The 27837-nt window shown below is 40.4% G+C and overlaps 1 protein-coding gene across 4 annotated transcripts in view; it reads right to left on the reverse strand.

Moving 5' to 3' along the window:
* Positions 1-27837, reverse strand: part of CREB5 (cAMP responsive element binding protein 5) — a 256192-nt gene that overhangs the window by 99544 nt on the left and 128811 nt on the right. The window contains exon 1 of one of the 4 annotated variants that reach the window (XM_031057623.1): positions 3354-3440. The exons of the other annotated variants lie outside the window; for them this stretch is intronic. Coding sequence (XP_030913483.1) covers positions 3354-3400 — 47 coding nt within the window. The 5' untranslated portion in view covers positions 3401-3440. Of the gene's footprint in view, positions 1-3353; positions 3441-27837 lie in introns of those variants that run through there. 4 annotated transcript variants of the gene reach the window in all.

Genomic DNA, 27837 nt, shown 5'->3' on the forward strand with positions numbered 1-27837 from the left:
TTTTGTATCCCACCAACAGAGCCAATTTTTTTGTGCATGCAGAGACCAGCTAAGGAGCACCAAACTATGGCTTAAAATCACACAGATTATAGAGCAGATATTCTGCCAATGCACACATTCAGCAAGGCAGGCGGAAATGTTACTTGGGATCTTGGTGGGGAAATGTACTGGGACTCGTCCAGCCAGGCTCTGCTAGGAGCAGATTGCCTTTCTTCACAGGCCGACCACGCACAGTTGGCTCTTCAGTGCAAATATCACTCCCAAGCTCTGGTATGTTTGGCCTCTGGTTTGTTTGACAGGTTACATGTGCTTCTGAATATATCTTCTGATGCTCATTTTCAGAGCACTGTTAATATTTCTCTTGGCTTCTGTTTAAAAATTAGGTCCCTAAAGATATCATCCTTCAATAAGAAAATCCTCTTGCCAAAAGACCCAGCTTCAAATGTGTGGAACTTGACTGTCAGGGCTGTTGACCTCTGACCATGAAGCTGCAGGTCCACTGGCAAACCTGCACATTGGGTCCCAGCAACTAGCAGCAGAGGAATCCAAACGGGCAGCGACTTTCCTGTTTTTTTGTTGTTGTCCAGAAGAATTTTGGTGCATTGCAAAAGCACCTGTCAAGCACAACTAGAGCTGTCTGACACTCACCTGGACAGTTATGCTTCATTAATTATATGTTCTGTTGCTTCAACAACCAAATATACATACATACATACACACGCCTCTCTGTGTGTGCATACGGAATTCCCAACTGCAGCTTTTTGAAAGAAGCTTTTACAACTGTTTTTCCTGTGGTGCTGTGTTGAAATCAGTGACGTAGCAGCAGTAAATTGTTACTTAGAGCTGCAGCACACTTCTGAAAGGCAAGAGGGATTTACATCTTTACACCCTCTGCTTATCTTCACCGAGCATGAATCAGCAGGGGGGGTAATTTGTGAAAGTTTGAGTACACAGCAGGGTCATCAGCCAGTCCACACTGTCCAGAGCACCACGACTGTTCTCTTTTGCTGCCCTTCCAGACAGGTGACACGTTAATAGCTGATACCGGACAAGTGAGACTCTGATCCCCTGTGGAATGCAATCTGATACTCAAAGACTTTCAGGCCACACTGCACAACGTATTTTACATGTGTTTTTATAAAACAAATAGCAGGGATGCGTTTCTGCAGAGGAAAGATGGAGTGTGACAGTCTCTTATCCTCTGCCCAGCATCTTGCCAGCATGGCTAGACACTACCCTAGGACAACACTGACGGACTTTTCCTGAAGTCTACAGCCAGAAAATTGGTATCAGCATTTCCCCCCTTAATATCATGATATATAGGATAAGGAAAGAGTGAAGACAAGTCCACCCCAGCATCCAAAGCGAGCAGGCAAAGGGAAGAATCTACTATGCTTTATTCTGATGGTCTGTGGAGCTGCACTTCCCAACATTTCTAGGAGAAAGTATGAGTCAGAAATCCTACGGGAACTCCTGCAGCAGCACAGCTCCCTCCCCAACCCACACCTCCTCAGCAGAGTGCTGCGCAATCCGGTCCATATGGTATATCTGCACTATGGTATATCTGCACTGCAACAGGGGCCAGGCCTGCCCGCGGCCTAGCGCTGGGCTCTCCGCTGAGAAAGGTTTGGCCCGTGAGCAACTGTTTGTGCTTCAGCAGTTGACTGAGGAGCTTGAAAATCGCTTAGGGGCACTTAGGAACATAACAGGTCAACATAAGATGGCTTTGCAGAGGGCTACCAGAGGGAAGGGAAGGCAGGAGCTGGCCATGGGCTCTTGTCTTGTTCAGAAAGAGAGGGGGAGGTTTTGCCACCAACCACAGAACAACATTGATTGCTATTTTGCTCAGTAAGTCCCCAATACAAGTTGTAAAAAAAAAAATCACTAAACTCTCAAAAGCATGTTTAAGGCTATTTTTAGTTAACCAAGTAAATCTGTATCTCACTGCAATTCCAGTGGGTACCAAGACAGTGCTTCCCTGAGAGGCAAAAATTCCCTTTGAAAGAGACACTTCTGAAAGTCATACTGTAAGAGCAGACAGCTCTTGACACAGAAACCTGATGCAGAGCTCCTCTGAGCAGAACAGGCATCCACAGGACACCAACACACACCTGACAGTTCACATTCATCCACACCTAAACACAACCAATGCCCAAGCTTGGGCTTAGTGTTCAGCTCTGTGGCCCATCCTAAGGGCTAAGTGCTCACAGTGAACTCAGGGAAGGGGTACCTTTCCTCGCTCCACATCAGACCTAGAGACTGTTAGCTATGTGGGAAAAAAAAGCCTAAAAGGTCTGTAGGGAGACTGACAGACTTAATACGACAAGCGCAGCGCTCTGTCCTGTAAAGGAAATGCATGTAGGCAGGTGCCCCAAGAGCCCGGCAGTTCTGGAGGGCAGAACCGTGACAGGAGGGGATCTGCTGTGCAGGGTCGGGACCTCTGCGGTCCCAGCAAAGGCAAGACAGCCACGAGCCCGGGGTAAGCAGAGGATCAGAATCCTGCTGACAAGTGGTAGGGGTGAAAAGCTGAGGGTCGTTGAGATGAGCTCTGCAAACTGCCTCCCTTAAACGCTTTATTTTCTACAGCGGATTTCCAACACCAGAAGCTTTCACTCGCTCTGCTAGGCAGAGGCTGAACTGCTTTCCTCAAACAGTTTCAAATTCGCCAGCCACGCTCGAAGAACCACCCCTTTTTGCTTTTCTCTTTGCTCTCTCCGGGCTTTTTGTGAAAGAGACATCCAGTTTCAAGCCATTTTAAAAATATCAAAAAACCCCTGTGGAAAATAATTCGCAGCTGTGATAATATCACATTTTTTAAAATACCGTAATATAGTTTTACTTTTAATAATAAAAGATAAAAAAGGAGAGTCTGTGAATAATTAGAGAGTGCAGTCTGAAGCCAGTTACAGTCACTGCAATTGATAATAAACTTAAAGCCCCTTGACAGCAGGTAAATGCTTTGCAACCCTGACCCCCTTCCTCTCACATTACTTAACAACCCTGCAGTTCCAGCATTACATCACCGTCCAAGCGATTGGTTCCCGCATTTTAACTCTCTCCCTGTCTCCTCCGATTAGGAGCAACATAACGATGGAGGGGGGGACACCAAACCACAACAAACTACCAAACTTCTCTCAAGTTTGCTGTGCTCCTTGTTTGGGTTTGGTTTAGTCGAAAGAGCAGCTTCTGCTCCTAAGAGCTGAGGTTACACGCACCAGAAAACAAACTCTGTAGAAGTGGAAAAGAGTGGGAAAGGGGTACTCGGGAGGGGAGGAGGAGAGGAGGAGGAGGAAGGCGAGGAGGGGGGGAAACTATATAGAAATCAGAAAAGGAAAAGAAAATTAAAAACAAACCTCATGGACATCACTGAGCCTGAATTCCCTGCTGAGGTGCAGAACATGAGAGCCCTGGAATGAGTGTATGTAGAACTTGAGCCAAAGCTTAACTAGCCCGAGTGAGTCATATCCTTCCCATTTGATTCCCGTCCAAGCGATGATGTAATGCCCTGGCCCTCTCCCTCGCTCCCGCTCGCTGCACTACCTCCCTCCTCCCCTTTTCTCCTTTTTAGCTCAGTGCTGGTGAAGTCACCATTTAAATCTGGCAGCGCTGAAGCAAAAACTTCAATGTAACCAAAACAGCCCCAGGCCAAGTTCCAGACGTACTGAGACTCGGTGGTGCAATTGCCATTGGAAACGAGTAAACAGAGAAAGAAACAGTGCTGCCTGTGAAGGGCCTGCGCAGCTGCCGGCCGGAGCGCAGGAAAACCCTGGGACCGGGCACGGGGCTGACAGGATCCACCGGGGATCGCCAGGAGATCCTGTATCGCTCCCGAGCGCCCGCACGGTCCGAGCCTCGGGAAGATCCGGTCGCTGGAAGAGGAAGGAGATGGAGCCTGAGTAGAGGAGGGCAGCGGAGAAGCCGGGGAGCAGCGGGGGTGTGTGTGGGTCTGGGAGATGGAGAGCGCCGCTTCGCAGGTCACGCCTCGGACCGGGATTTCTCTGCCTCAGCAGAGCACAGCTGGATTGAGCCCCGGCTTTTTGAAGGAAAACGACGGGGCTGTTTCTTGCACCGTATTCCTCCGTATCCAAACACACAGGTGCAAAGCACCTTCTATCCCAAACAACAGAATAAAGTACCAGAAAAGCCACAGCAAGCTTATAACTAATTCACTGCTGTGCTGCTCATACTGCCTTTCCCGTGTTCCTCTCACAAGTCTGGTTTCTTTAAGCATAGAGGATGTTTCTAAATGGAACCTATAATAAACTTCCACGCACGCAAGGGTAAGCTATTGTGGTGTAAAGTGCGTTGCCTCATCAAAGTGCTCCTGATGCTAAATGCCACAGCGGCTGTGGCTGAAATACCTCTCCCGTCCTCCCTCACAGAGGGCTTTCTCACTGTTCATCACTCCCAACTGATTGTAGTCAATGCAGTACCAAGCAGTTGGTCCACAAAAGACTGCAAAGCCTAAGTAACAACAATAATATTCATAATAATCATAACAATAATAAATGAAAATGTCTAAGCACACATAGCATCCCTGAGCAATTCAAAGACTAATAGTTTCAACATCAAACTGTGGATGTAAGTATTAATGGCGCATGAAACACCATAAAGGTATTTGTCTCCTTTCTTTTTAGATCAAGAATTATTTCACAAAGCCACTTCACCTCATATCGCTGAGTGAAACTCAGTTTTCCAACACTCAGTGGATGCACTTATGCCCCCCAAATTTAGAAAACAGTAGGAAAACAGGAAAGTCAGCGTGCTTCCTTTTCTTCCTTATGATGATGTGAGTTTATGGAAAATCAATTTCTATTGCCTAGCAGCATTTTACCACACTGGGGGTTTTTTGGGGTGGGTTCTTTAATTGATTACAGCAGCAGTGCAACAGAGATTATTGTAAAGTACCAAAGTATCCTCCTGAGAATACTCTTATGGTTTTAAATTATTTTTAGAATATATATCATGTTGATATATAGTTTAGAATATATATAGTGTTGATTTATAGGGATCAACACTATTAGCTTCTGTCATAGTTTGATCTTGAATTCAAGTAGATTCAGTCATGAATTCAAGTGATTTTTTGTTTAAGATGTATATGATTTTACAGACAGAATGAGAAGAGGAGGGAACTAAGGGTTTGTCCTATTCAATTAAAAAAACACAGTTCTCCACAGTAACCTGACCTGCAGGATGACATCCTCAATAGATACTGAGGCTGCAGCCACTCAGAGTGACACCTTTATCAAGCAAGGCAGCTCTGAATTAGAGGTGATCAGCCATAATTATTACTGGCGCCACTGAAGCCTGTGGCTTGACAGCATAGATGCGGTTGTTATAAAGTTTGGTCCATTGTGTCAATGGCCTGTATAACTCATTTATGTCTGAATTACCAGCTATTGATTTTTTGTCTTCTGTCATGTAATAAAATAAAAGTTAGATCATTCCTAAAGCCCTCTTTTAATTCCAGCCTTGCTGATAGTTTCATTTTAAGCTTATCCCACTTCTCCCTCTCCATTTAAAAAATGAAACTTCCACCCCTTTTTCATTGCATGTCTAAGAGGTCATCTTCCCTCCTTCCTTCTTTTTATTTTGTCTTCTTACATTCACACTGCTGGATTACATAGCTTCTGCTCATTCAGTTATCCACTGACATTGCTGTAAACTTTGTCATGGGCCAGGACAGACCCCTGGCTCAGAACATGGGAATGTGGCTACAACTGAGGAATGACTTAAATCCCCTAGACCAGCTTTGCAAAGGGAAGCTACCACCTAAAGAGAAAAATAATTACCCTGAGCAACTCAGGTTACCATGAGGCTGTTTGTGCATATCATACACCCATTCCTGCAGTCTTTGGGCCTCTTCTCTCTCTTCTGAAAAACCCACACTGTAGATATTCAAAGCAAAATGCGACCAAAGAGATGATGCAGGAGCCACAGGGTAGTTCATCGTCCTCCTGGGGTTTGAGGACTTGCCTTGTAAGTCTTCTCTTTCCAAAAGAAAATTTTGCTCACCAGAAGCAATAGCAGACCACTGCCCATCTGTGAGCATCTTAACAATAATATCACAGGAGTCACCATTTGTCCATGGCAAATGGCCCTTCTAATTATTATTATGTTCATAGACACAGACTCAGAAGAATTGAACTGCTTTCAAAACAGTGTCTTATACAAGATATTTCTAGGAGTAAGAGCATTTTCTGAAACGAACAAGAAAGATCAAAGCAGTCTGAACTGCATTTCTAAATTGCATATTTAAAATAAGACTTCAGCGTGAAGTGTTATTTCAAGAAATTGTTTTAAAACAGAAATCATACTCCAAAGGAGTTAAATTTTTATTTGTTCTTGCTGATGGGAAAAACAAAAAGTTCTTTCCAGGCAGGTATTTCCAAAGCCTATTGATTTTTTCCTTCCCCCTAACAGGAAACACTGTTTTCCCCTTTTCCTTCCTGTGACAGACCAGTTAATGATAAAGAATGTCCTGTGCTCAGAGGAAATTCCACTTGCATGCAAGAGCTCCCTCGTTATCTGTTTACTTGTCTGTCTTTTCATTCTCCCCCCATTCCAACCCCAGCCTTAAATTTCCATGTTCATCAAGAATAGGGCTGTTGTGATGAGAGTTATGGGATGTTTTAATTCTAAGGGGAGCCTCCTTCAAACTAGGGCCCTGGCCAGGACAGTTATGACTCCAGCTTAGCTGTCTAGTTCAGGAATTCTTGCAACACCCTCCCTGCAGAATGTTTCATCCTTGGGGAAAGGGTGGTGGGGCACACCACAGATGTTTGGTGTAACTGAAACTTGACAAAAATCACTGCTTCTGCTGAAAGTTTCCAGTCTCAACAACCAGAAAGCTCTGACTTTTAAGAGCCCAAACGTCAGAGTGCACTGGGATTATCCAAAATGTGTATTGTAAAAAGGAACTGGGTGTTCTGCAGTTGAGATTGTGGATGGAAAAGTCACAGGTCCTACATGCATTTAAGTGAGTGTGTCTCATCCAGCCCTTGGGACTGACTTTTGCCTATGTCAATCAGTGGCCCAAAGCATCAGCAAAGGCCCTGTGGATAAAAGCAGCATAACCTGATTATTTTTTTTCCTCCACTGCTTGGCACTTAAAGAGGCTTGATTAAGAAAATATTCTGTAATAATGGTCCTGCACTCAGGAAAGTCTCATTTTCATTCTGACATTATTTTTCATTTCTAACCCAAGAGCCTTACAGTCCCTGTGGAATTAAAGAGGCCAGATAATTTCAGGGTTAAATAAGCTTTAATGACTATCACATGTATGGAACCTTAAACCCAGTATTAAAAATTATTTTTTTAAAGTGGCATCTCTTCCTTTTTTAATTTAAAATAACCATCCAGGTGGTTTCCTAAGGATTTCTTTGCAAATTGCTTCCAGTGAACCTTTTCAGTTACAGACCACTGCAAACCCATGTGGTGGTATTCAGCATTTAGTTCAACTTGGGTGTCCCATGTTTTTGTAGTGGACAGAGGGATTGTCTGCACAAATGTCTGGACAGGGGAGGCTGTCTGAGCAGGCTAGCTGTCACTAGCAAGGACATAAAAATGTAAATATCCACAATTTCAGAAGAAACTAAAGCAGTGCTAAGCGTGGATTCTTCAAGTTACTCTTAAGAAAATGGGGTACATGTTCCCAAGTCACTTTAGTTCTTCAGAAAAAGACATTCTTTTTTTAAGACTCAGATCAAAGTGCTCAGCATTGAGCTGTATCAAAGGTTGTCCTATGAACTCTCCAAATTGTAATGAAATAAAATATCTGGAAATAGCCTTTGTGAGAACTGCTCCAGATTTATTGAACATAAGCACTCTAAGATAAGCACTGGATTGGATGAAGTCTAAATGAAACCTGGAACAAAGATCTCCCACTCTCACACACATGCTCAAACATACTATTCCACTAGAAACACCTCACTGAAAATATTTAAGGAAGAAGACCTGCCAAAGTTTGGGTCCAACTTCTCTGGAGACAGAAATGTGCCATGGGCATGATGGCCAGTAGACTTCCCCAAAACATTTTGGCAAGGAATCTTCAAGAATGATCTCAAGAAAAACTTTCCCACTAACAGTTCTAAGCACATTAAAGGAACTTGTGATCGTGGGGGGTTTGTGTTGGGAACATTCAACTACTAGGAAAGAGAATAGCCTACTTACTTTATACTCACCAAATGCCATGGGCCAGTGGCAAGTGGCTGACCTGGAAGTGAGGAGCTTTGTATCCAGTTACATGTCACTGAGTCATGCAGTGTGGTCAGCCTCCTCTTTTATTGGAGCTGTAAACCTCAAATACCCAAGACAAATAATGTAGCAATTTATGCAAAATAATTAATAACATTTTACATTTCAGTAGAACCTTCTACTCAGAAGGATCACAGAGCATCTTACAGGCCAGCCATTGAAAGTGTTGTGGTGCAATTACCACCAACACAGGAGATTGCATCCAGCCAGCCAATGGCACAGGAGTACAGAGGGGAGATGCTGACAAAGGACAGAAGCAAACAGCTGTAATTAGGTTAAAAACATCGTGTAATCTTTAATATTCATGCATAATGAATAGGAGATTCCCTTCCCCCACTGCGATTCTAATTACTCAAATAGATAATTATTATATGCTGGTCAAAATGTGGAGCCACTGCTTTTTTCAGAATTGCTCAAAGAAGCTTTGCCATACATCTACACTATATATGTTGACCCTAGATCTCAAATATCTTAATCATTAGTCAAAACTCGACAGGCTTTGTCTTGGACACAGTGAAAACTTTATCACATATAGCTGCATCTCAAAGACTGTAACAGGAAAAAGGACCTGGTTTTGATGCTCTTTATTTTACTTCTAGCAGACAGAAAAGTAAGCAGAAATATTATCATTTGGATTGAAAGAGCAAACATGTAAGACCATATGCTGTAATTGAAAATATTTTCTCTGAAGTACAGTATGGTAAGCACTGAAAAATAAATAGTGGAGCTCTAAAACAAATTTTAGCACCGAACCAAATTTTATTCTTCGCCTAAACTGTCATCTCCATGCATTTTTGTTAGCTCTCATCTTTCTTTTTCAGCACGATAGCAATAATTAATGTTCTAATGAAAGTTTTTTTTTTAAATAGGCAGGCATCTGGAACTCAGTTCCAAATGGAAAAGGAGAGCACTCGGATTCAGATTGTACTCAGACTGTAACCTCATTACAGCAGGACAAATTCATAGTGCTATTTGACAAAAACATACACAAGATAACTTGTTTTTAAGATACACCCTCTTTTGTCAGTAATCCAGCTGATAGTGCAATATATCCTCCTTGAAAATGAACAGCTATAACAGTCCACTAGGAAATTTTTCTGGACTCTTGCTGAACAAACTGACTTAAGCTTTGGAGTTCTATGAATTACAAGTAGCTGAGTAATTCTGTTGATCCTGGTTCATCCTCACACACAGGCTTTAAATCACTATCAGGATGATCAAAATTCATGATCCAGGAGGTACCATTTTCAACTTGGCTTTATCCAAGAATCTGAAATTAATTTATATCCAGAATCTTGACACCTAAAGATCAGCCTATTCTTGTGCAAATTAGAATTTTTTAATGTCTCTTAAAAATCACACAGGTCTGCAGCACAGAAACTGAGATGCAGCCACAACCAAGGGCCAGCCTGCAATTCCCTATTTGCAGTGACTCTCATTGAAACATAATGTGATGTAAAATTTCCAGTATTAAAAGTCAGCTGTAAAACTTATAAAGTTATTACATGACTAGATATTTTAAAAGGGAATAATTAATGTGTTTCTGGGGTTTTTTTCTCTTTTTTTTTTAATAGGAGTAAACCAGGAAATCCATTTCAGTTTCTTTCATAGGAACTTCTCCAGCCACAGAATCATTATCTGATAGACCCTTTCTGAAATCAAGTGAGGTCCATGTGTACCCACTTATGGTTTTAGGATTTACATACTTGTTTAGTCTTCCAGTGCTTTTCTTCTGAAAAAAACTATGGCTATCTATTAACTCCAAACATGTTAAAACCAAACAGATCTCTTGTAGACACTCAGATAAATCCTTTCAGGACTGACTGGAAAGGATCAGAGTCAGAGCTCACCAACTAGTTTTACTGTGATGATTAATGAATGAGAAATAATTTGTAGCTTCACTTTCACATTCTGTGGTGCAGGATGCTGCTTTAGTTTCAACATCAGTTTCTACGAACAAAAACATACAGCTTTTCCATTCTTGCGTAAAAAAAGCCAAACAAACTCTGGAATAAAGAAGTGTCTGTACAAAACATGCATGTACTCTGAAGTACACAGTGAGTACGTATACATTCCACACAAACTGTTTCTACTAGATTTACACAGTCTTCTGCTTGGATACCCTCTAACACTAGCTTATTACTGCTGCTGTACAAACCCAAATGGTTCTGCTTGTCCTTAGTGACTGCAGCCCATACAAATGAGGCGCTTCTGTAAATTCTGTGTTGGAAAAAGTGCACCAGGATGAAAAACAATCCACAGCTCAATTTAAAGAAAAACAAACAGCAAACAAACTAAACTTTAGACTTGTTTAAAGAGGAAAAATATATTTATTATGGAAACAGGATAACATATTAAAACAATGATGACTAACTCATCTGAGAACCTGCAGAGTTCACTCATAGCCCAAGACATAACATAAGCGAACATTTCTGTGATTATAACTTTTATAATTTTTTTAATCTTTTATATTTTAATAAATTTTTTATAAATTTTATAAAAACTTTTATAAAAACTTATAACTTTTATAAATTTTTTTATCTTTTATAATCTGTGATTGTAACTTTTCTGTGATTATAACTTTAGTTTTGATGCAAGAGAAGCAGCCCTTCAGTTGGTTTCTCCTCTTAGCTGAGATCTGTCCCTTCAGTTTTTAACCTTCCAAATCCTTAGCCTTTACTCTTTCCTTCTTGTCTGCCCAAAACTTTTTCTTTCTTTCTTTCCCCCTTTTGAGTAGCATGAATTTAATTTCTTAGGATTTAGAATTCTCCTACTATCTTATTGTAGGAGAATTCTTTATGTTCAAGCTTTTGTGTGTTAATTATTCTTCATGGAATGCCAACCTGAATTTAGCTTGAAAACACTTCAGGGCTTATATATTCTTGCAATTGCTTCATAACCGGAACATATGTCTCACCACCCTGCACGTCAATAGTTGCAACATCATTTTCTCTGGCTTTTACCAGTATAATTGTACCTCTTTCATATCTGCCCAGACTCCTGCTGCAAGGAACTTTTTCCCAGCCCTTTCTGCTGAACATGTCAACCCTCTCTGTGTATCCCTTTATCACCTAAGTTTTCCTCCTGCAACCTTCCCCACCTTCACTAGCATGCTTTCATCAGTATTAAAATTAGATCCAGATCAATCCATCATGCCATCTCATACTTCCCATCCCCTTTGGAAAGCCATCTTCCTGATAAGTGTTATTTACAAGTACTAGTTCCTAGGAAATGAGCAAATCATCACAGAAGCTTGCTGCCACTCCACGACCACTTACTCCGATCCATGAGCTCTCCTCCTACACAGACATTTCCAGATGATGAGCTCCCAGCTTCTTCTTCTGCTTCTAGAAATTTTTATTAGTCCCCCCAGGCACAGCCTTGCATTTTTTAATACTGAATTTCATTCCATTGCCATTACTTCAGTACTCAAAGCTCATCCTTGTTTTTTGGGTTGGTTTTCCTTTTTTGTTTTCTTTTGTATGATATCCAGGTCTGTCTCAGTATTGCCAATGTCTCCAAAGCCTGCGTCACCAGCAGGACTTGACATACTTTCACTACCATCATTAATGAGAACATAGCACTAAACCAAATCAGGATCATACTGGGCGCTGTGTAGCCCCACGAGCAGCCTCCCCTTTCAACACCACACAGTTCTCTCCCCTCCAGCAAACCTCATCTTAAAGCACATTGAGTGAAACCTACCTGTCCTATTTCCTAGGACAGACTCCTCCACATTAGCTGCAGTTGTTGAGCAGTCTGCAGCTGTCAGCAGCTTTTACTGAGCGGGAATTCATCACAGTGAATAGCAGTGCAGGACAAAGTTTACCCTTATTTACTGGTTCACTCTCAGCCCTGCCTGAAATTTCTCTTGGCTGACAGAGTGCAATAAGCAACTTTTTTGTAAAAATTTAAAGAGGAAAAATGTTTTAATTACAACAAAGATAAGTAGTTGCATTAATACTACTAGAATATTTAAGCAGTATTTCAGATGTCTGCTGGCACTCAGCACGTTTTAGAGAGGAATTTTACATCTGTGCTCCACAGACCTGAGAAGCTGCCTGCACTGCGTACCATTTTGCTCCAGTTATGCTTGTTATTAGGCAGTGTCATTATGTACAATTTTCAGTGTTCCTAAAAGGGATTTCAATAATGTCACAGGAAAAAATGGATGGTTTGTTTACTTGATTAATGTCGTGATCTGTGATTACAAATCTGTCTACTGTTGCTTTCACAGGAAATTATTTCAAGAACTTCACTTCTGGGTGTTGCTTAACATCCAGCACTGACTCCACTATAAACTCATACACATGATTTATCTGGTGGCCAGCATGTGTGGGAGGAAAGATCTAGGAGTCTGACAAAACTCTTTACTCCCTCTAACTTTCAGGCCATCAGATGTAGAAATCTAAACTTTTACACTCCTAAGCCTGTTTGTAAATCCTCAGCCAACGCAAACAATTAATACTGAGCTAAGTGGGTGCAAAATGAAAGTGATTAGGCACATCTTTTTTTAAAAAAAATTATATGCACATTTTTTACTAGCTTTAAATGTTAAACCAGCTGATTACATCATACCAGCACAGTAAAAAATTACTCCAAGGTAACCTAGGAAACTGTTTTTACTAAATAACAACTGAGTCCCTTCATTGAATCTCAATTCACACAGCACAGCAGTTTAGCCGTGTCCCTTCCCAGCGATCTCGGGCGGTTTGCTCAGGCCGGCTGCGATGCTCTCGCTGTGGGTTCACAGGGCAAAGCTCTCCAGAGACCAGAGCAAGGCTCTCCCAGATGAGGGGCCCTTGTCTGTTGGATGTGCTATTCTTGGTGGCTTGCCAGCAGCCCCAAATTTGGCAAGGTTCAGAGCACAAGTTACAGTCTGGTTGCTTGATTATCATGAATGTTATTATTTTTATTGGTCAGTTAATATGTCTTCACTTTCTCGTGTTTTTATTTTGCTTTGATTGTCCGTGTTAGCAATTCTGTGCCTCCAACTTAAAGAGACATAAAGATGGGCAGCCCTCACTTATCACCTAACTTTTACCCAGGACAGCTTATAAGATTCTTGGTCCTTTATATTTTGGAGTCAAGTCAGAAAATCTCTATTCAGTTGCATCTCATTCCTTAGCTGGTCAGCATTTCCATAGTGCTCAAACAAAAACATATTAAATACTCACAAGTACAGTAAAAGAAATGCAAGCTGCAGCTACCCAAAAGTAGGTCCAAGGATTTAGTCAATTGAGAGCCAATCAGGTAAATACAAAGCAAAACCAGGATTAATTCTAGGTTATGACTGCTTTGATTTTATGTGCCTTATTGTTGTGCTCATAATACCCATATGTAGGGGTATTTTTGAGAGATATGCCCCTTATGTAGGGGCATATCTCTCAAAAACACACACCTAGATAACAGATATTATCATACACAAAATATTATGCATACATACTAAATGTGACTATGTAAAAAGATAAAGCTGACTTTTTTAAAAGATGCAGAATGAATGACAGGAAAACTTATGTTTGGCAGTTATATCTTCATTTTCATTCTATCTCCCTTTTTTAGTTAATTTTAAAAACCTCCAAAACTTTCCCTTTTTAGGCTGAAATACAGCAGGCCTCGTCTTTGGCAGATAATGAATATTTTAAAAAACATTTCCTTAAACCATTTTGCTTGTCTTTTATAAGGATAGCAAAATGTGTAAAAAGTTGTTCCGTCAAAAACCCTGGGAACAAAGTTGAACTTTGCCATGAAAGCAGTCCACTAAAAATGTTTAAAAGGGCACTGATAAAAAATTAGATTTTATTTGGTGAAGCCCTTCAAAGTTTTGTTTTGTTCAGGTCAATTATGTTTTTCCCAAGTTTTCTCGCTAAGCTTGAAATCATGCACCTAAGAAAAACAAGTCCATTTTTCATTTCAGCTAACGTGGCTTCTATAAAAAATTTACAGAAAGGAAAGGTCTGTAAAGTGCAGCATGAATTCTAGTGAATTTAGAAGCAAGCACAGATGAGAGACGGGCTGATATACTATCTGAAACACAGCTCAGCTCATTCCCAAGAAATGTTTTCATATAAGAGCTTTCTGTTCTGTCTTCTTCACACATATATTTGATCTAACCTGCTGGGTCTCCTGGTTTATGATACCAATCTTATTCTTCCAGTTCTCACTTACTCGGCCTACTCTTGGCTACATTTGTGACCTTTGCAGTTCTGCTCCCCTCCACCCCATCTCTTCCCTGGAAATGAGGCTCCTTCAAGCTTCATTCTTCCTGAGCAAAGTCTCCCAACTTAGTTCACCACAGCACTGCTCTGCCTTTCTCAAATCCCACCCAAGTCATGTCTTTCATATTGCCTCTCTGCATTGAGCTAATAAGAAGCAAAACCAGCACAAGGAAACATCTGAGTTGTCTTCTCTGCCTAAACATATTTCCATTAAGCTAAGATTTGTTTCCTGCATACAAATCTGCTCTGGCCCAGTAGTCTTGCTCTCGCTCAGTAACATTGCAAACAAAACTATAACATTTGAAAGCAGCCAGGCTCACTGTAACTTTGCAAACTGCTTTTTAAAAAAGCTTGTTGTTTAGCACGTGCCAGGTAGCATTGTAGGCAGCAGGCAGAAAATTGACTGAAGGGTCATAGAAATGAGGTAAATAGAATAAAATAGTATGGATCCTTTTTTTCATCAGAGCAGTTTTAATGACTGATAAAATTCATATGTTTTACAGTCTAAACTGTTGCTAAAAATGTTTTTCAAACATTTACCACAAGGTGCCAGCAGTTCTTTAATGCTTTTTTTATTTTCAATTCCTGCTATACACAGTCAAAGCAGGGGTACTGTGAGGCAAATGACTACAGGAAAGTCATAAGGGGTATTAATGCCAGGGTAAGAGACAGTTCACAGAAGACAAGACCTATTTTAGGAGCTAGTACCTCTAAAAGAGAGCCCCCAAAAATATTACTGTCAAGTTTAGTCATTTGAACAGAGGTGTAAAGCATGCTAGTTTGTAGTTGTTGGGGCTTATCTGTACTTTTGAAACCAAATCAAGTGTTATAGTCCACCCTATAGTGAGGATACTCAGTACCAGTGTCTGTTTTGCCTAACTCTTATCCCTTGCAGAAGTTAGAGAGAGGGAGCAAATATCTCATACAATGTAGCAGCATCCACTCTCCTAAGATTATAACTCTTCCTAATATTGGGAGACTTGGACACTACTGCTGTAAGTTACCTACTGGAGGGGGGGTGTTGCCTAGAATGGAAAAATGAGGTGTGTTATTGCAAAGACATCTACCATTTGTGAATTTATTAATAATAAAATATCAATGAAGACTTACTGCAGTCAAGTGGAATTGCATTCCAAATATTGTAAGCTGTACAGTGTTTATCCCAGTACTCATTTCTGTTAGATTTAAACCGTGTTGTTGAAATTTAGCAACATTTAAGTATCAAAGCCAGACTTTCAACAGTTAAATCAGAATAATTCAGAACTGAAACACAGCAGAACTTAAGAGAGGCTGCCTTCCTGCTCTGTTTTATTACATTTTCAATGACACAGCTATATGTGAATGGTTATTATAAAAATTACCTCAAGGTATACATACATGTTATATACACTCCATTAAGTCTTAATATTTTATACATATGCAGCCCTTTCCACTCAGAAAGGCTCACAAAGCAATTTACAAACAATATATGCAGAACTAACTTGAGACATTTAATGCAATATGGTCTCCCTTCATAGAGATACATGACTAAACATCCCCAATGAGTAATATGGCCAGCAGCCATAACAGCCTCAGGCTGTGATCTGCTCTGCTCTCATAAGCTAAACAGGGTTGGTCTTGGCCAAATGCACTTGGGAGCCCTCCAAGAAAATCCCAGGGTGCTTCAGGAAGCAGAGCTGGTGATTCAGTAGGTGGCACACTTCCCCTGGAGTCAGCTCTGAGCCAGCCACTCCCGCAGAAACCTTAGTAGGTGCAACACCATTAACCAAATGGGATTTCAGGCAGGATCCTCTGCTGAGATGGGTCATTTGTCACAATGTCATGATTTATTAGTGATGCTATAGATTCTGCAATTAAAACGAAGTCTTTGCTGCTGAGCAGTCCTTGCTGCAGAGTTCCCTTGGTTTGGATAAGCTGAAAAAATTTATTTCTAGTTTTTTTGAGTGGCAAATGTGTTTCATATGGGAACCATCTCTAAGTGTAGTTGGACTTCTTGGTGTTCACCAATAGGAGGTGAATTTTTTATTTCCTATTCAAAATTTTGAACACAGGTGTATTAATCCTTTGCTTCCGTAGGTCCCATTGGAAGTACCACATCTACTTTTAGGTACTGTTCCTAGCTAAAGGGGGTGTCAGGCAGAGGAGAAGCCTTTGGACAGCTGGAGAAATACTCTGAAGTCTAGAAGATGGGTAAGGATGGACTGAGTAAACTGGTTGTTCTATTGAAGACAAGGCAGAGGTGGACATAATGAATTTTCAAATACACAAGAGGCTTCTGAAGACAGAAAGAAGAAATAATATCTCTCTCCATTTCTATATTAAGTAGAATCAAAAATAAAAGGAACTTTTACTTTTGCATCAGGGATGGTTTGGGTTAGCCTAAAAGACAAACTTGTCCCAAAGCAAATAGAGTTAAGCACAGCAAGAGGATGTGTGCTCTACATTTCTGGAGGTTGTCAAAAACACATTAAAGATATTTCTGTCAGAAATGATGTAGATGTTACTTAATCCTACTTTGGGCAGAGCACTGGATGAACACTTGAAGGCCCCTCCAGCCATATAGCTCAATGGTTCCATAATTTTTATGAAAGCAAAATATTTATAGCTTTGGGATTACAGATTTTTTCCTATTTATATTAACTCTAAAACAATAATTCCACCCCACCAAAAAAAGCCTAAAACACATGACATTAAATAGGTTTAAAAGCTGTACCACAGTTTTAGGGGGATGACTGCAAAAATTTCTCATTCTTAAGATGTCTAAGCAAGATTAGTTTCGTGATCTGACTCACTTGGCTTTTTTTTACATAGATGTAACCAGAGTTTTCCACCATTCTTTCCTCAAAAAGTCCCAGAGAAATCTGAGTTTCACATCTAAATCAATAAACAATGCTGCAAACAACGAAAAATTTATTAATGCTTGTGGAAGTGTCAGATCCTTTTTATTTGAAGAAGAAAAAAGGGAAAGTATGCGTAAAAGGGGAAAAGGAAGACATTCCCTGATATTTTTGTATGACCTCAAGAAACACACCAACTTTTCCTGGAGGTTTTCCTCATTAGTTGGGTACCAGTTTAGCTGCTGAGTTCAGAGCAGTTTGGATCACCCTCCTGGAGCAGAAATTATGGTGCTGGTATTAGCTGATAACCCTTTCAGCTGACAGGGCCTCTTGCACCCTGCATTAAAAAACCTAAGGATGAACACACTCCCAGAAAATACATTGCTAAAGTCCAGGTTAAACTGCCTTGAAACTATCTTCCTTTCTCTGTTGATTCTTTTTTGTTCTCTTTTGAACAAAGACAAAAGAGTATAAAGTTACTCAGTAATAAGGATGATCAGGGGGAAAAGCTTGTGTATAGGGAAAGCCTTGTGGGTTGATTGCTGTCACATTGGAGGGAGATGAAGAGGCAGCATGAAAATGTAATAAGAAGAAAGGTTTAACGCAGCCTGAGCAGTGCTGGCATGTGGCCCTGAGAAAAAACATGCTCTTGGGTCAGGATGCTGAGTACAGGGGTCCGGGGCTGCAGAAGGGAAGACATCCTTGGTCCTTTGATTGCTCCCCAATGTCATGCAAAAAGGACCTAATTTCCTGCAATAAATACATACACTTCAAAATATTCCTGATCCCTTCAACAAGTCCTTTTCTAATTCCGAACTACAGCACAGCCTCCCTGGTTTTGCTTGGCAACCCGTGGCAAAGCAGAAATAAATCCTGAATGTCAGTCCTTTTTTATTTTTTAATAAACATAACCTTTAAATGAGTTTTTCCTACGATTTAGGAAAACAGTTTCAAAATGCATATAGGACAACATGTATCTGTTAATCTCCTTTCTTCATCTGCAGGCACGTAATCTTATTTGTTAGAAAAATAGCCTCACAGGAGAAAGCATAGTTTATTCTTCAATGAATGGCTCTTAACTAAGATTTACAGTACAGACAGATTACAAGTTTACTTTCTCCACAGAATGAAGCAAAGAATTGAGCCCTTCTAAACAAAACAGTCAAACAATTCAAGAGTGTAAAGAAAGTCTCTCTTCTTGGCTAGACAGTTTTGATACCTTAATGATTGTAACATTTTAACAGCTGTGGGAAAACTGACATTAAAAAATACTCAGCCCAGAAACATGGTCTGTGTACAACATCTTTGAGCTCTTATATTTTATTAGCAATTTGGATTCATTACTGTTTTAAGGAGGAAGGAAGGGAGGTAGATGTTTCTGAGAGCTGTTTCTCTAAATGTATTAACCAGAGATTTCCAAGCACAATTTAATATAACACAGCTCAATCCTCAAAAACTGGCAAAGGGGTGAGATGTCACCATTTATCCCTTCATTGAAATTCATGCTCTAACACAAGAGGTCAAAGCAGGTATTTGAGCAATCTTCCTTATGAAAATGAGATCACCTCCTTTCATCCCAAAGCCTGCTCTGATCTTGCTCCCCCCTCCCTTCCAGCCTGATGCCAGGCAGCAGCTCACGGGTACCACCCTGTCACCTTCCTTTTGAATGATGATGCTCTGGAGGAGTGCTGTAGTATTTAATAGCCTGAGATCACAGGCTCTCCTGACACAATACTTAACCAGGTTCTGCCTTTCGTTCAGTGCGCTCATTATTTGCATATGGTCTATGACATCCAGGAAGAATATGTTATCACACAAGTCCTCTCTTCTCCCACTCTTGGCTCTTCCATTATATTTATCTCCTTTACCTAACAGGTTCTTGACTATGCTGTCAATTTTGTAGGAAAAAAAAAAAAAACCAAAAAAAAAAGCCAAAAACCAAAACAACCCCAAAACCAACCAACAAGAGCATTTGGGAGGCCCTGTTTACTAATTTGTTTTAGGAATCCTAAGGTGTCCTTTAAGCTTTAAAACAAACACTGAAGCTTGAAAATGACATGTTCTGAAATTCAACAGCCACCTCCTGATTATACTATTAGAAATCTCCAAAGTCTGTGTTCAGACTTCATCAGTCTCAACTAGTCAGACCTCAGGGAGGAGAAATGGACACGATGAGTGTTCAGAAGTGTTGTACAGGGAGACACTGAGAGAATGTCTTGTGGTAAGAGAGTTTTAGGGCAGTAATTCTGCTTAATTACAGACATTGAAGCTGTGCTTCTGGGAGTGATATAAATAAGGTAGTTAACAAGCCAAGACACAAAATGCACTTCTTTTGCCCTTGTAGACTCTGAGATCCCAATTTTGTTACACTTTAAAGGGCTTGTTTTGTTTTCAACACCTAGATTTTTCTCCTCATTATAATAGAACTAAACAGCAAAATGTTATTTTATTATTTGAATGCACTATAAATTCACTTTTTCCCTAGAAGGAATGCTATCAATTATTCCTTCAAGTAAGCTAACACAGAAAAATTCTCTCCTTTAAAAAACAGTTTACATTCAAACCATGGGTATCATATCCTCTTGTGCTGATCACAGAGGATCCTCTGCTGCTCTGGATCAAGCAAATTGGTGAAGCCCTTAGTGGGACAGTCCTAAAAACACCAAACAGCCTTAGGAGATAGTCTAGATCCAGAGGAACATCCTCTCAGGTAGCAATCCATGTATCAGTTTAAAAACTCACTTATTTTTTCAGAATACAAGTGTCAGCTCCTGTGTCAATGATAGTTTATATTCAGCTTCTTTCAGAATTGTTTTTGGTGGGACTTAGAGAGTGTTAAACTTCTAATAGCTGCTAGATGCTTAAATACCTGAAATGGTGAGCTCTTTATACCTGGGGACAGTTCTGCAAGTAAAGCAGCCAATAAAACAGTTATTCCTACATTTATCCACATAATCTTTTTGTGTTAATGCCCACTCCCCCTCAAATGAATGCATTTTTGTAAATGAGAAATGTTTACTCCTTTGACTTCAACGTCTATCCCCAAATTAGGCAGAGGATGTAAGATCAGACATATGGACAGTTATTTTAAATCTTTTCCTTCAGCCCCAAATCAGCAGGCACAGCAGCTTTCCCTGTGAATCTCCATCACACACCTGACATCTGCTTCAGTACCCTACAGAGCAAAGAAACAGATGACTTCGATAGGGCACCAGACTTACAGCCCCTCACAGAAGCCCCTCCCACTGCTCTCAGCCCAGCTGAGTGGCATTAAGAAGTCCTCTTCCCCTCCTTCAATGCTAAAACATTTTCTCCTTCACTAATAGCCAGAGAGACCTTAAGTATCATGCTCAAATTGCCCTAATCTCCTCTGCTCTCACCTTTTAAAATTACTGCTAGTGGCTGGCCCCTGGCAACACAACAGCGATTTAACTCAAACTTCCATGCAATAAATAGCTCAGATTTCCTTTAAAAGGGACGCATACACACAACAGGCTAGGCGTGCACAGAAGTTTTATGCATCTAGCAGTTTTTACATATTCCACTGTTATTCATTTAAGGCTGACCAAGTGGTCCTCAGGGGATGGCATGCACAAGCACAACATTATAAGTGTTAATAGGAAACGGATCTGAACAAAGAACCGCATTTCCCCATTATATTGTGTTTCTGCTTTAGTACATCATGTTAGTTTCCTTCACAGCTGGCTAGTTTGCCTGTTGTTTCAGGGACAACTATCATTTGCTCATAACTTTCCTTTTTTTCACTGTATTTTATATGCATGTATAGGCATGTGGGATTCTTGCTGTGGTTTTAATCTAAATGGCTTATCTTACAACGTGTTTTTGAAAGTTCTTAACATAAAATGGGTAGCAATTCAAAAATAACAACAGAAATACATGACCTGTGCTGCCATGCTAGAGAAGAGAATAAAGTCCAGTTAGTTTTCTGTGACCAGAAAAATTAATGGATTAGTTGGTTTTTAATATAACAAAATAATTAGAAGGGTGGAAGGCAAATTCTTGCTATTTTGATAAACCCAAACTCACTTCAGTAATATTCTGTTGTTTATGCACCCCTGAACTAATTTCCTCCCTGCCAACGTGTATGTCCTGCAGAATATCTTTACCCTTCTAGTGATGGGCGGGGGAAAAATCCTCAAAATAAGCTGAAAGAACACCAGAACATGCACTTTGAGAACTGCATTGTAGAAAGTCAGACTGAGTCTCCTGTGGACATATTTTTACATACTCTGAAGAAGCCAGGCAGGCATGCACACCCCCGGTGCTCTTGTGGTTGTGTGAACAGTCCCTTGTGCAAGCTCTGATGGAGTCCACGCACAGGAACAACACTGCCTGCTCCTTCTCCAAATGTGAATGGGGCACATGCCTAAATTGCTCCACACGGATGAAATGTCTAAGACAGATGTACAAGACCAACTGTATACTGACAACACAATGACTATGTTTCCATACTGCAATATATGATGTCTCTGCTAAAAAAAAAAAAATCAACTCCAATATTCTTGCACTTGCTGATTTTTCAAGAAATGGGCACCACCCTTTCCCACTGCAATCTGCAGTGAAGTTACACCCAGAGCATGACGTGACTGCAATTACTTACTCCCAAACGTGCGCCATGTCAGTGTGCAACTTGGAAAAGAGAAAGGTCTTCCTTATACTCAAAGTCTGGCTAACTAAATAACTAACATTTGTAAAACCACATTTGTAGCAACATATTTGTAGCACCACATTTTCACAGAAGAAAGATTTATTTCAGCCTCTACAAAAGCTCTACCAGTGACAACAACTCCCAGGCTCTTCAAAGCAGCATTCAGTCCCTCTGCTCTGTTTCAGCTTCTTTAATACTCTTTAAAGTCCAAGGTGTATACGTTGCACGTTCCTTGCTCCTAAAGTTCAATTTCCTAAATAAGGCATGACTCCTTTCAGGATGACAGCTTGTAAAAATCACTTTAGGGTAAATTTGCCTTTTAAGGAAGCAGCTTAGCCACTCCTTTATCCTCATAATATGTACATCCTATCCCTTCAGGCAACATTTCTCATCAGCAGCATTTCCCATTCCTCACATCTGCTTCTCAAAGAAATCCCAGCCACATCAATCAGCCTCATGCATGCATAGACTAGGCAAAGACATTTGTTGTGCTTTCTGAGCATTGTATCAGGAAAGATACTAAGTTATCAGAAAAAGATATTAAGCTAGGAAAACAAGCATTTCATCCTCACTGTCCACTAGACACCATGGAGTCTGTCTCTGATCTCTAAAGAACTCATGCCAATAATAATAATAGTGTGGGTAAGGGATGGTTAAAACATTTTACTAAATTTGGGGAGAGGAAAGAAGCTTTAAAAATGTAGAACTTTTGTACTTTCTCATTTTCAAATAAAAAGTTTGCTTTCCACAAAAACATCCTGATTTATTTCCCTAGCCCAACAGGAAACTGACACCACAAAACTGTTGGGTGTTGAATGAGAAGTCAGATATCCCCCACTGAAATTTTTAGCATGAGTTTATTCCTGAGAAAAATTAATTCTTTAAAAAAATTAGAAATAAACCCCATGGTTACCGTCTTGAGACAGCCTGGCTGATACCACAACTCAGATCCAGCTCAGGAAACTACACTCTCTGGAATAAGTTCTCCTAAGGTTTCTATTAGCTATTACTTGAGTACACTATTATCTGTCGTGTATGCTACTTTGGAGCATCTGTGATACTAATAGTGATACTATTACAGGGCTTGCAGCAAAAAATTGCTCATATTTCAGTGTCAAAGAGATCTTACAATAACCATGCAAAGCTAAGCTGCATTTTAAAAAGCATTTAGATATCTGAAGAATACAATACAAGTGCATGGAAGTAGAGTAGAAATTTGCACCCAAATCAGCTAAAATGATTTTTTTCTTTTAATACCAGGAATCTATCACACTAGCAAGTAATCTTTACATCTGATGGTTTGATTATGATGGGGTTTTTTTTAATACATTTATTTGTAAAAGGTTGTCATAAAGCTTGCTTAATTACTGGTGGAATGATTCTAGAGTTCACTATGATTTTAGTGAACTGCAGAATGGAGAAAGAAGTGCTTTATAGACCTTTCTAAATCCCTGCAACCTGACAGAGCAGCTACTTATCTGCCTGTTGCAAAAGACATTCAAGCTGTGGTCATCATTTTCAGCAGCTCGAGACACTTCATATTATAAAGAATAAGTAGGCAAGGAGCAAGAGGTTAGTGGGGAGAGGTGAAGTCAATATTCTTTCTCTTTTCCATTACTTAGGCAGCTAAAGGACCAGGTAAAATAATTAAGGTAATGACACTGTATGCAGTGCATTGCTCATTATCCTGGCAGTTAAGCCTGCACTACAGAGTGATGAGTTAAACCCAGGACTACAGCAAAGTGACTTCAGCCCACCCTTAACTCCAAACTGTACAATAATCTCACTGAAGCCACACAATCTTACCTATTTACCTATAAAAGCAATCTTCACGGTAACAAATTTAAAAGACAGTGTCCCGTCAGTTAGCAAAGAATACTTTGAGAAAATGGGTAAGTCTTCGGCTATTTTTCACAACACTTAATTGTACTTTCTTGAGGAATCATAAGTAAGTTTCTTTTTCAGAAACAAAGAAATCTAAGAGATCTAATTTAGACATGCTTAATTTTCTGTTTAAGTGCTATTGACTGAAGTCACTGGTAAGACTTCTAGATAGAATCACAAGTTTGACAATAAGATTTGATAGCTTCACACCCCTGGCATTATAGAATCAAAATCTTTTCTGCAAGTCCTATGAACTTCATACATTTCTCAGACTCAGTGTTACAAATTCTCAAAAAGTTTCTCACCTTACAGGACGTAACATGAGCTAAACTAAGCATAAAATCTCAATCATACATTTTCAACGGGCCTTGGTACCTGCTTTAAAAATCTGACCAGAGCTTTGGTAACTGTTCTCAGACACTTTGCAATGTCACAAAGATATTTTAGGAGAAAAGCTGTAGGGAAGAAATGCAATTACAAACCCTCCATGCCATACTCAGTAAATTTTCAGATTTGAGTTTCCTACAACTCATATATTTATAAGACAAAAAGACCAAAGCATATTTATTTTAACAACAAGCCTGTGTTTCTAGAGCGATAATTATCTCTAGCTTTACGATCTGCCAGCAGCACCGATATCCAGCTTTCCCTACAAGCATCTCTGTCGTTCCCCAAACCAGTACCTGCTTTTGCCTTCCTAACACATTGTCTCTTTTTATCCCTATGCCTCAGAAAGAAGGGATACTTTCACATGATGCCCAAGGACAAACCATGCAGACCACTTTTTTCAAAAGCATCTCCAGTGACAATGCTCATCACAACTATAAGATACATAAACACCACCACATGTTAAGAATGTTTGCTAATTATTCCCAGTGAATTCTGCTGGGTTTGTGTCAGACACAGCATATGTTACAGAGTCTTTATTATAGGGGCTGTCTACATCATGTGTTTTCTACAATGCTACACACTCATGGTGTTTAGTAAATTAGCAATATTTAGGCTTAAAATTTGTTAACCAGAACTGCTCTGCTTTAAGAGACAGTAAGCACAGAAGTTGGTGCATAATTTTGACCCTCAAAGTCTACACAGAAAAGTAATGACTCTTTTGTGAATATATGTATATCCTGAAGAAAAACACATGCCTACCAGAATTTAATTTGCTTTTGACTATCAGTCCCTACAGTTGATTTTCCCATACTTGTGGCTGCTATCTGTGCCCCTTTTACCTCCAGTTGCAAGACAGCTGTCAGCTTCTTCCCCAGCCCCAGAATCGAGACGCGATATGGCCTTTACATTACCTCTTGTTTTAATCAGCTTAGAGCCTGAGAAATCCAGCCTAAGTTCTCCTGGGAGCACTATGAGCTGCCTGTGGGCCAGTGGGCTAGACCTCATCTAGCTGTCTATCTGATACTGTCCTCTGCATTTCTGTGTGAATCAGTGCAGCCGTGCTCTTTTTGGTGCGTGCCAGAGCCCTCCAGCACAGCTGTGAGATCTGAGTGATCTTTCAGAAAGCAGATAACAAAAGAGTGAAAACTAAAAGATACATTAAAGACACACAAGACCCAGGTGCAGAGCAAAAATGATCAGGGCCAGGCATTTCCAGGGGGGCACATTTGAAAGTATTTCCAGAAGTACAGAAATGAGCAGCCACTGTTATCAGTGGCTGTAAAATGCTTTGGTGGGGTCTGAAAAGGGGCTTACTTCTGGACTCCTAGAACATGAGATAACCAATATAGCTCAGCACAGGGAAGCATGCAGTTCAACAACTGGATGGATGGATGGATGGATGGATGGATGGATGGATGGATGGATGGATGGATGGATGGATGGAAGCAAGTCAGAAGATTGGCATCATGTTCTATTATTTTGCTAGCAGTAACTACCAGTAGTGTTTCAGCAGCTGGTCTTGTCCCCATGTGTTATTTTGTGCCAGTTCATTAAAGAGGTGATAGGTGCAGAGTGAGCAGTTTCAGCAGCAGCTGATTGAAAAGCATGAGTCGTAAGCTGGGTGATTATACCTGCTCAGTAAACAGCCTGGGAATAATAACTAGCACTCAATCATCCTGCTCAGTCAGTGCTCAGTGTGCACAAACAGATTTACAAACATATTAAAACACTGAAAACATCTCAGAATTTCTCAGTGAAGGGGGATGTGTCTGCACTAACAGCTATACCATTTATCTAACCAGCCAGTTTAAGATGGCTGATAGGTTCTACTTTATTACACAAGAGACTGATCAGCTAGAATTTTGCAAAATGAATTATTCAAGGAAAAACTAGAGCCTCAAATAACAACAAACTATCCCACCATGAGCATAACTTGAGACAGACACACAGTCCAAACCACACCTCCAGATGCAGAGGGTCAGATAGTAGGAGGTATGAACTGAGGCTCTATTTGGGACCATTTACATATTAATCTGGCAAAGTGTATTTAAAGATTAGTGTTCCAAAGCCTAGGCTTGGCTAACAGGTTTCATGGTAATGACAAGGAATCATTATAAAGAAAGAGATATTGAATATGTGTCAGTACAGAAAACACAAACATGAACTTCACATGCACTGCTGGCTGAAAAGCCATGTAAGGGAACACTTTAGACATGACAAATAACTTGGGTTTGAAACTAAATATTTCAAGGTAAAAAGCTACACTGATGCCAAACTTGTATTCCTTTGACTTTGGGATTGATACAAGTAGTTCTCACCACAGTCTTGGATTAAGTCTCTGCTGTGCTGACTGTAACTCACAGAGCATTTGGAGTTGGTCTGATGCTATGTAGGTCAGGCTCTGTTAGCAGTACAGTCCTGAGGTCCACAGTAAAGAGGTCAATATGCACAACTCACTCACCGTCTCTGTGGCACAGCCTGCAGGGATGACAGGAGCTCAGCCAGCCTGTTTAAATTTCCACAAACCACAGAATGGATGTTCCCAGCTCACATGTAACAGTCATAGCTGGAGAACAGCTGCAAACAGTGGAAGAGCAAACCTTGCAGTCATCACAGCTCATATCCTAGAAAGTCTAGTTCATCAGCCCAGATCTGATGGCCACCTAAGTCTTAACAGTTATCAGCCTCGAGGAGATCACAGCGTATGAAATTATGATTTCATCATGTTTCATTAGGTACTGCATTGCTGTGCAAGATTATATTTTTGGCTTAGTGGCCTCCTAGGAACTGCTCAGTGTTAACAATTCAGTCAGTAGCACTCTACTCTCTGAGTCAAAACTGGCTGAATGTCAATTGATTACAAGTCAAATCCTTGTATTGGCATTAGGAGCTTTTTGGCAGGGCTATGCAAGATTACATTTGAAGTCCACACCACTTAGAGAAGCAATTATGCTCATCCCCCATTATTTTTCATGAATCTTATGCTTAGCACTTTATTCTCAATCTTAAGTACCAATTCAAATTATTTTTTTTGTCTTCACAGTGCCTTTGTGTAGATAAGTTAGGCAGAGTACTCCCCTTAATCGCAGATTTTGAACTGTTAATGCTGGCTGGACTGGCATCTGCTGCACCACAGATAGTCACACAAGGCTTGCTTGATAAAATACTAAAGAATTGAAAAGGCTGAAAAAGAAGTGTGGGGAACAAGAGAAGTTCTGCACATCAGATACAGTGGACAGCAAAAATGTACACATGAAACCACACATTGCTCTATGGTGTCTGAATACCAGTGTCTTTCTTTGCTTTCCACGGCAGCCTTCAGACTGCTTTCCAGCAAGGGTACTTTGCTATTAAGCTAGGTTTACCTTTGCCCAAACAGAGGGCAAAGAGCTGGGGAAAAGGAGATAATACCATTCTTTTCAGCCTCATGACTCAGGCCAGATGCTCAACCAACAAGAAAATATGAACTTTTACCCATGTGGTTGGAAAAAGCAGCAGCACCAGCTACACACTCCAGGCTGTCCTGGAGTGCAAAAGGCAGCAGTCTGACACACAATAAAAAGCAAAGAGCAAAACCTCAGCA

This window comes from Geospiza fortis, unplaced genomic scaffold (assembly GCF_000277835.1).
Source record: "Geospiza fortis unplaced genomic scaffold, GeoFor_1.0 scaffold95, whole genome shotgun sequence".
Classification (NCBI taxonomy): domain Eukaryota; kingdom Metazoa; phylum Chordata; class Aves; order Passeriformes; family Thraupidae; genus Geospiza; species Geospiza fortis.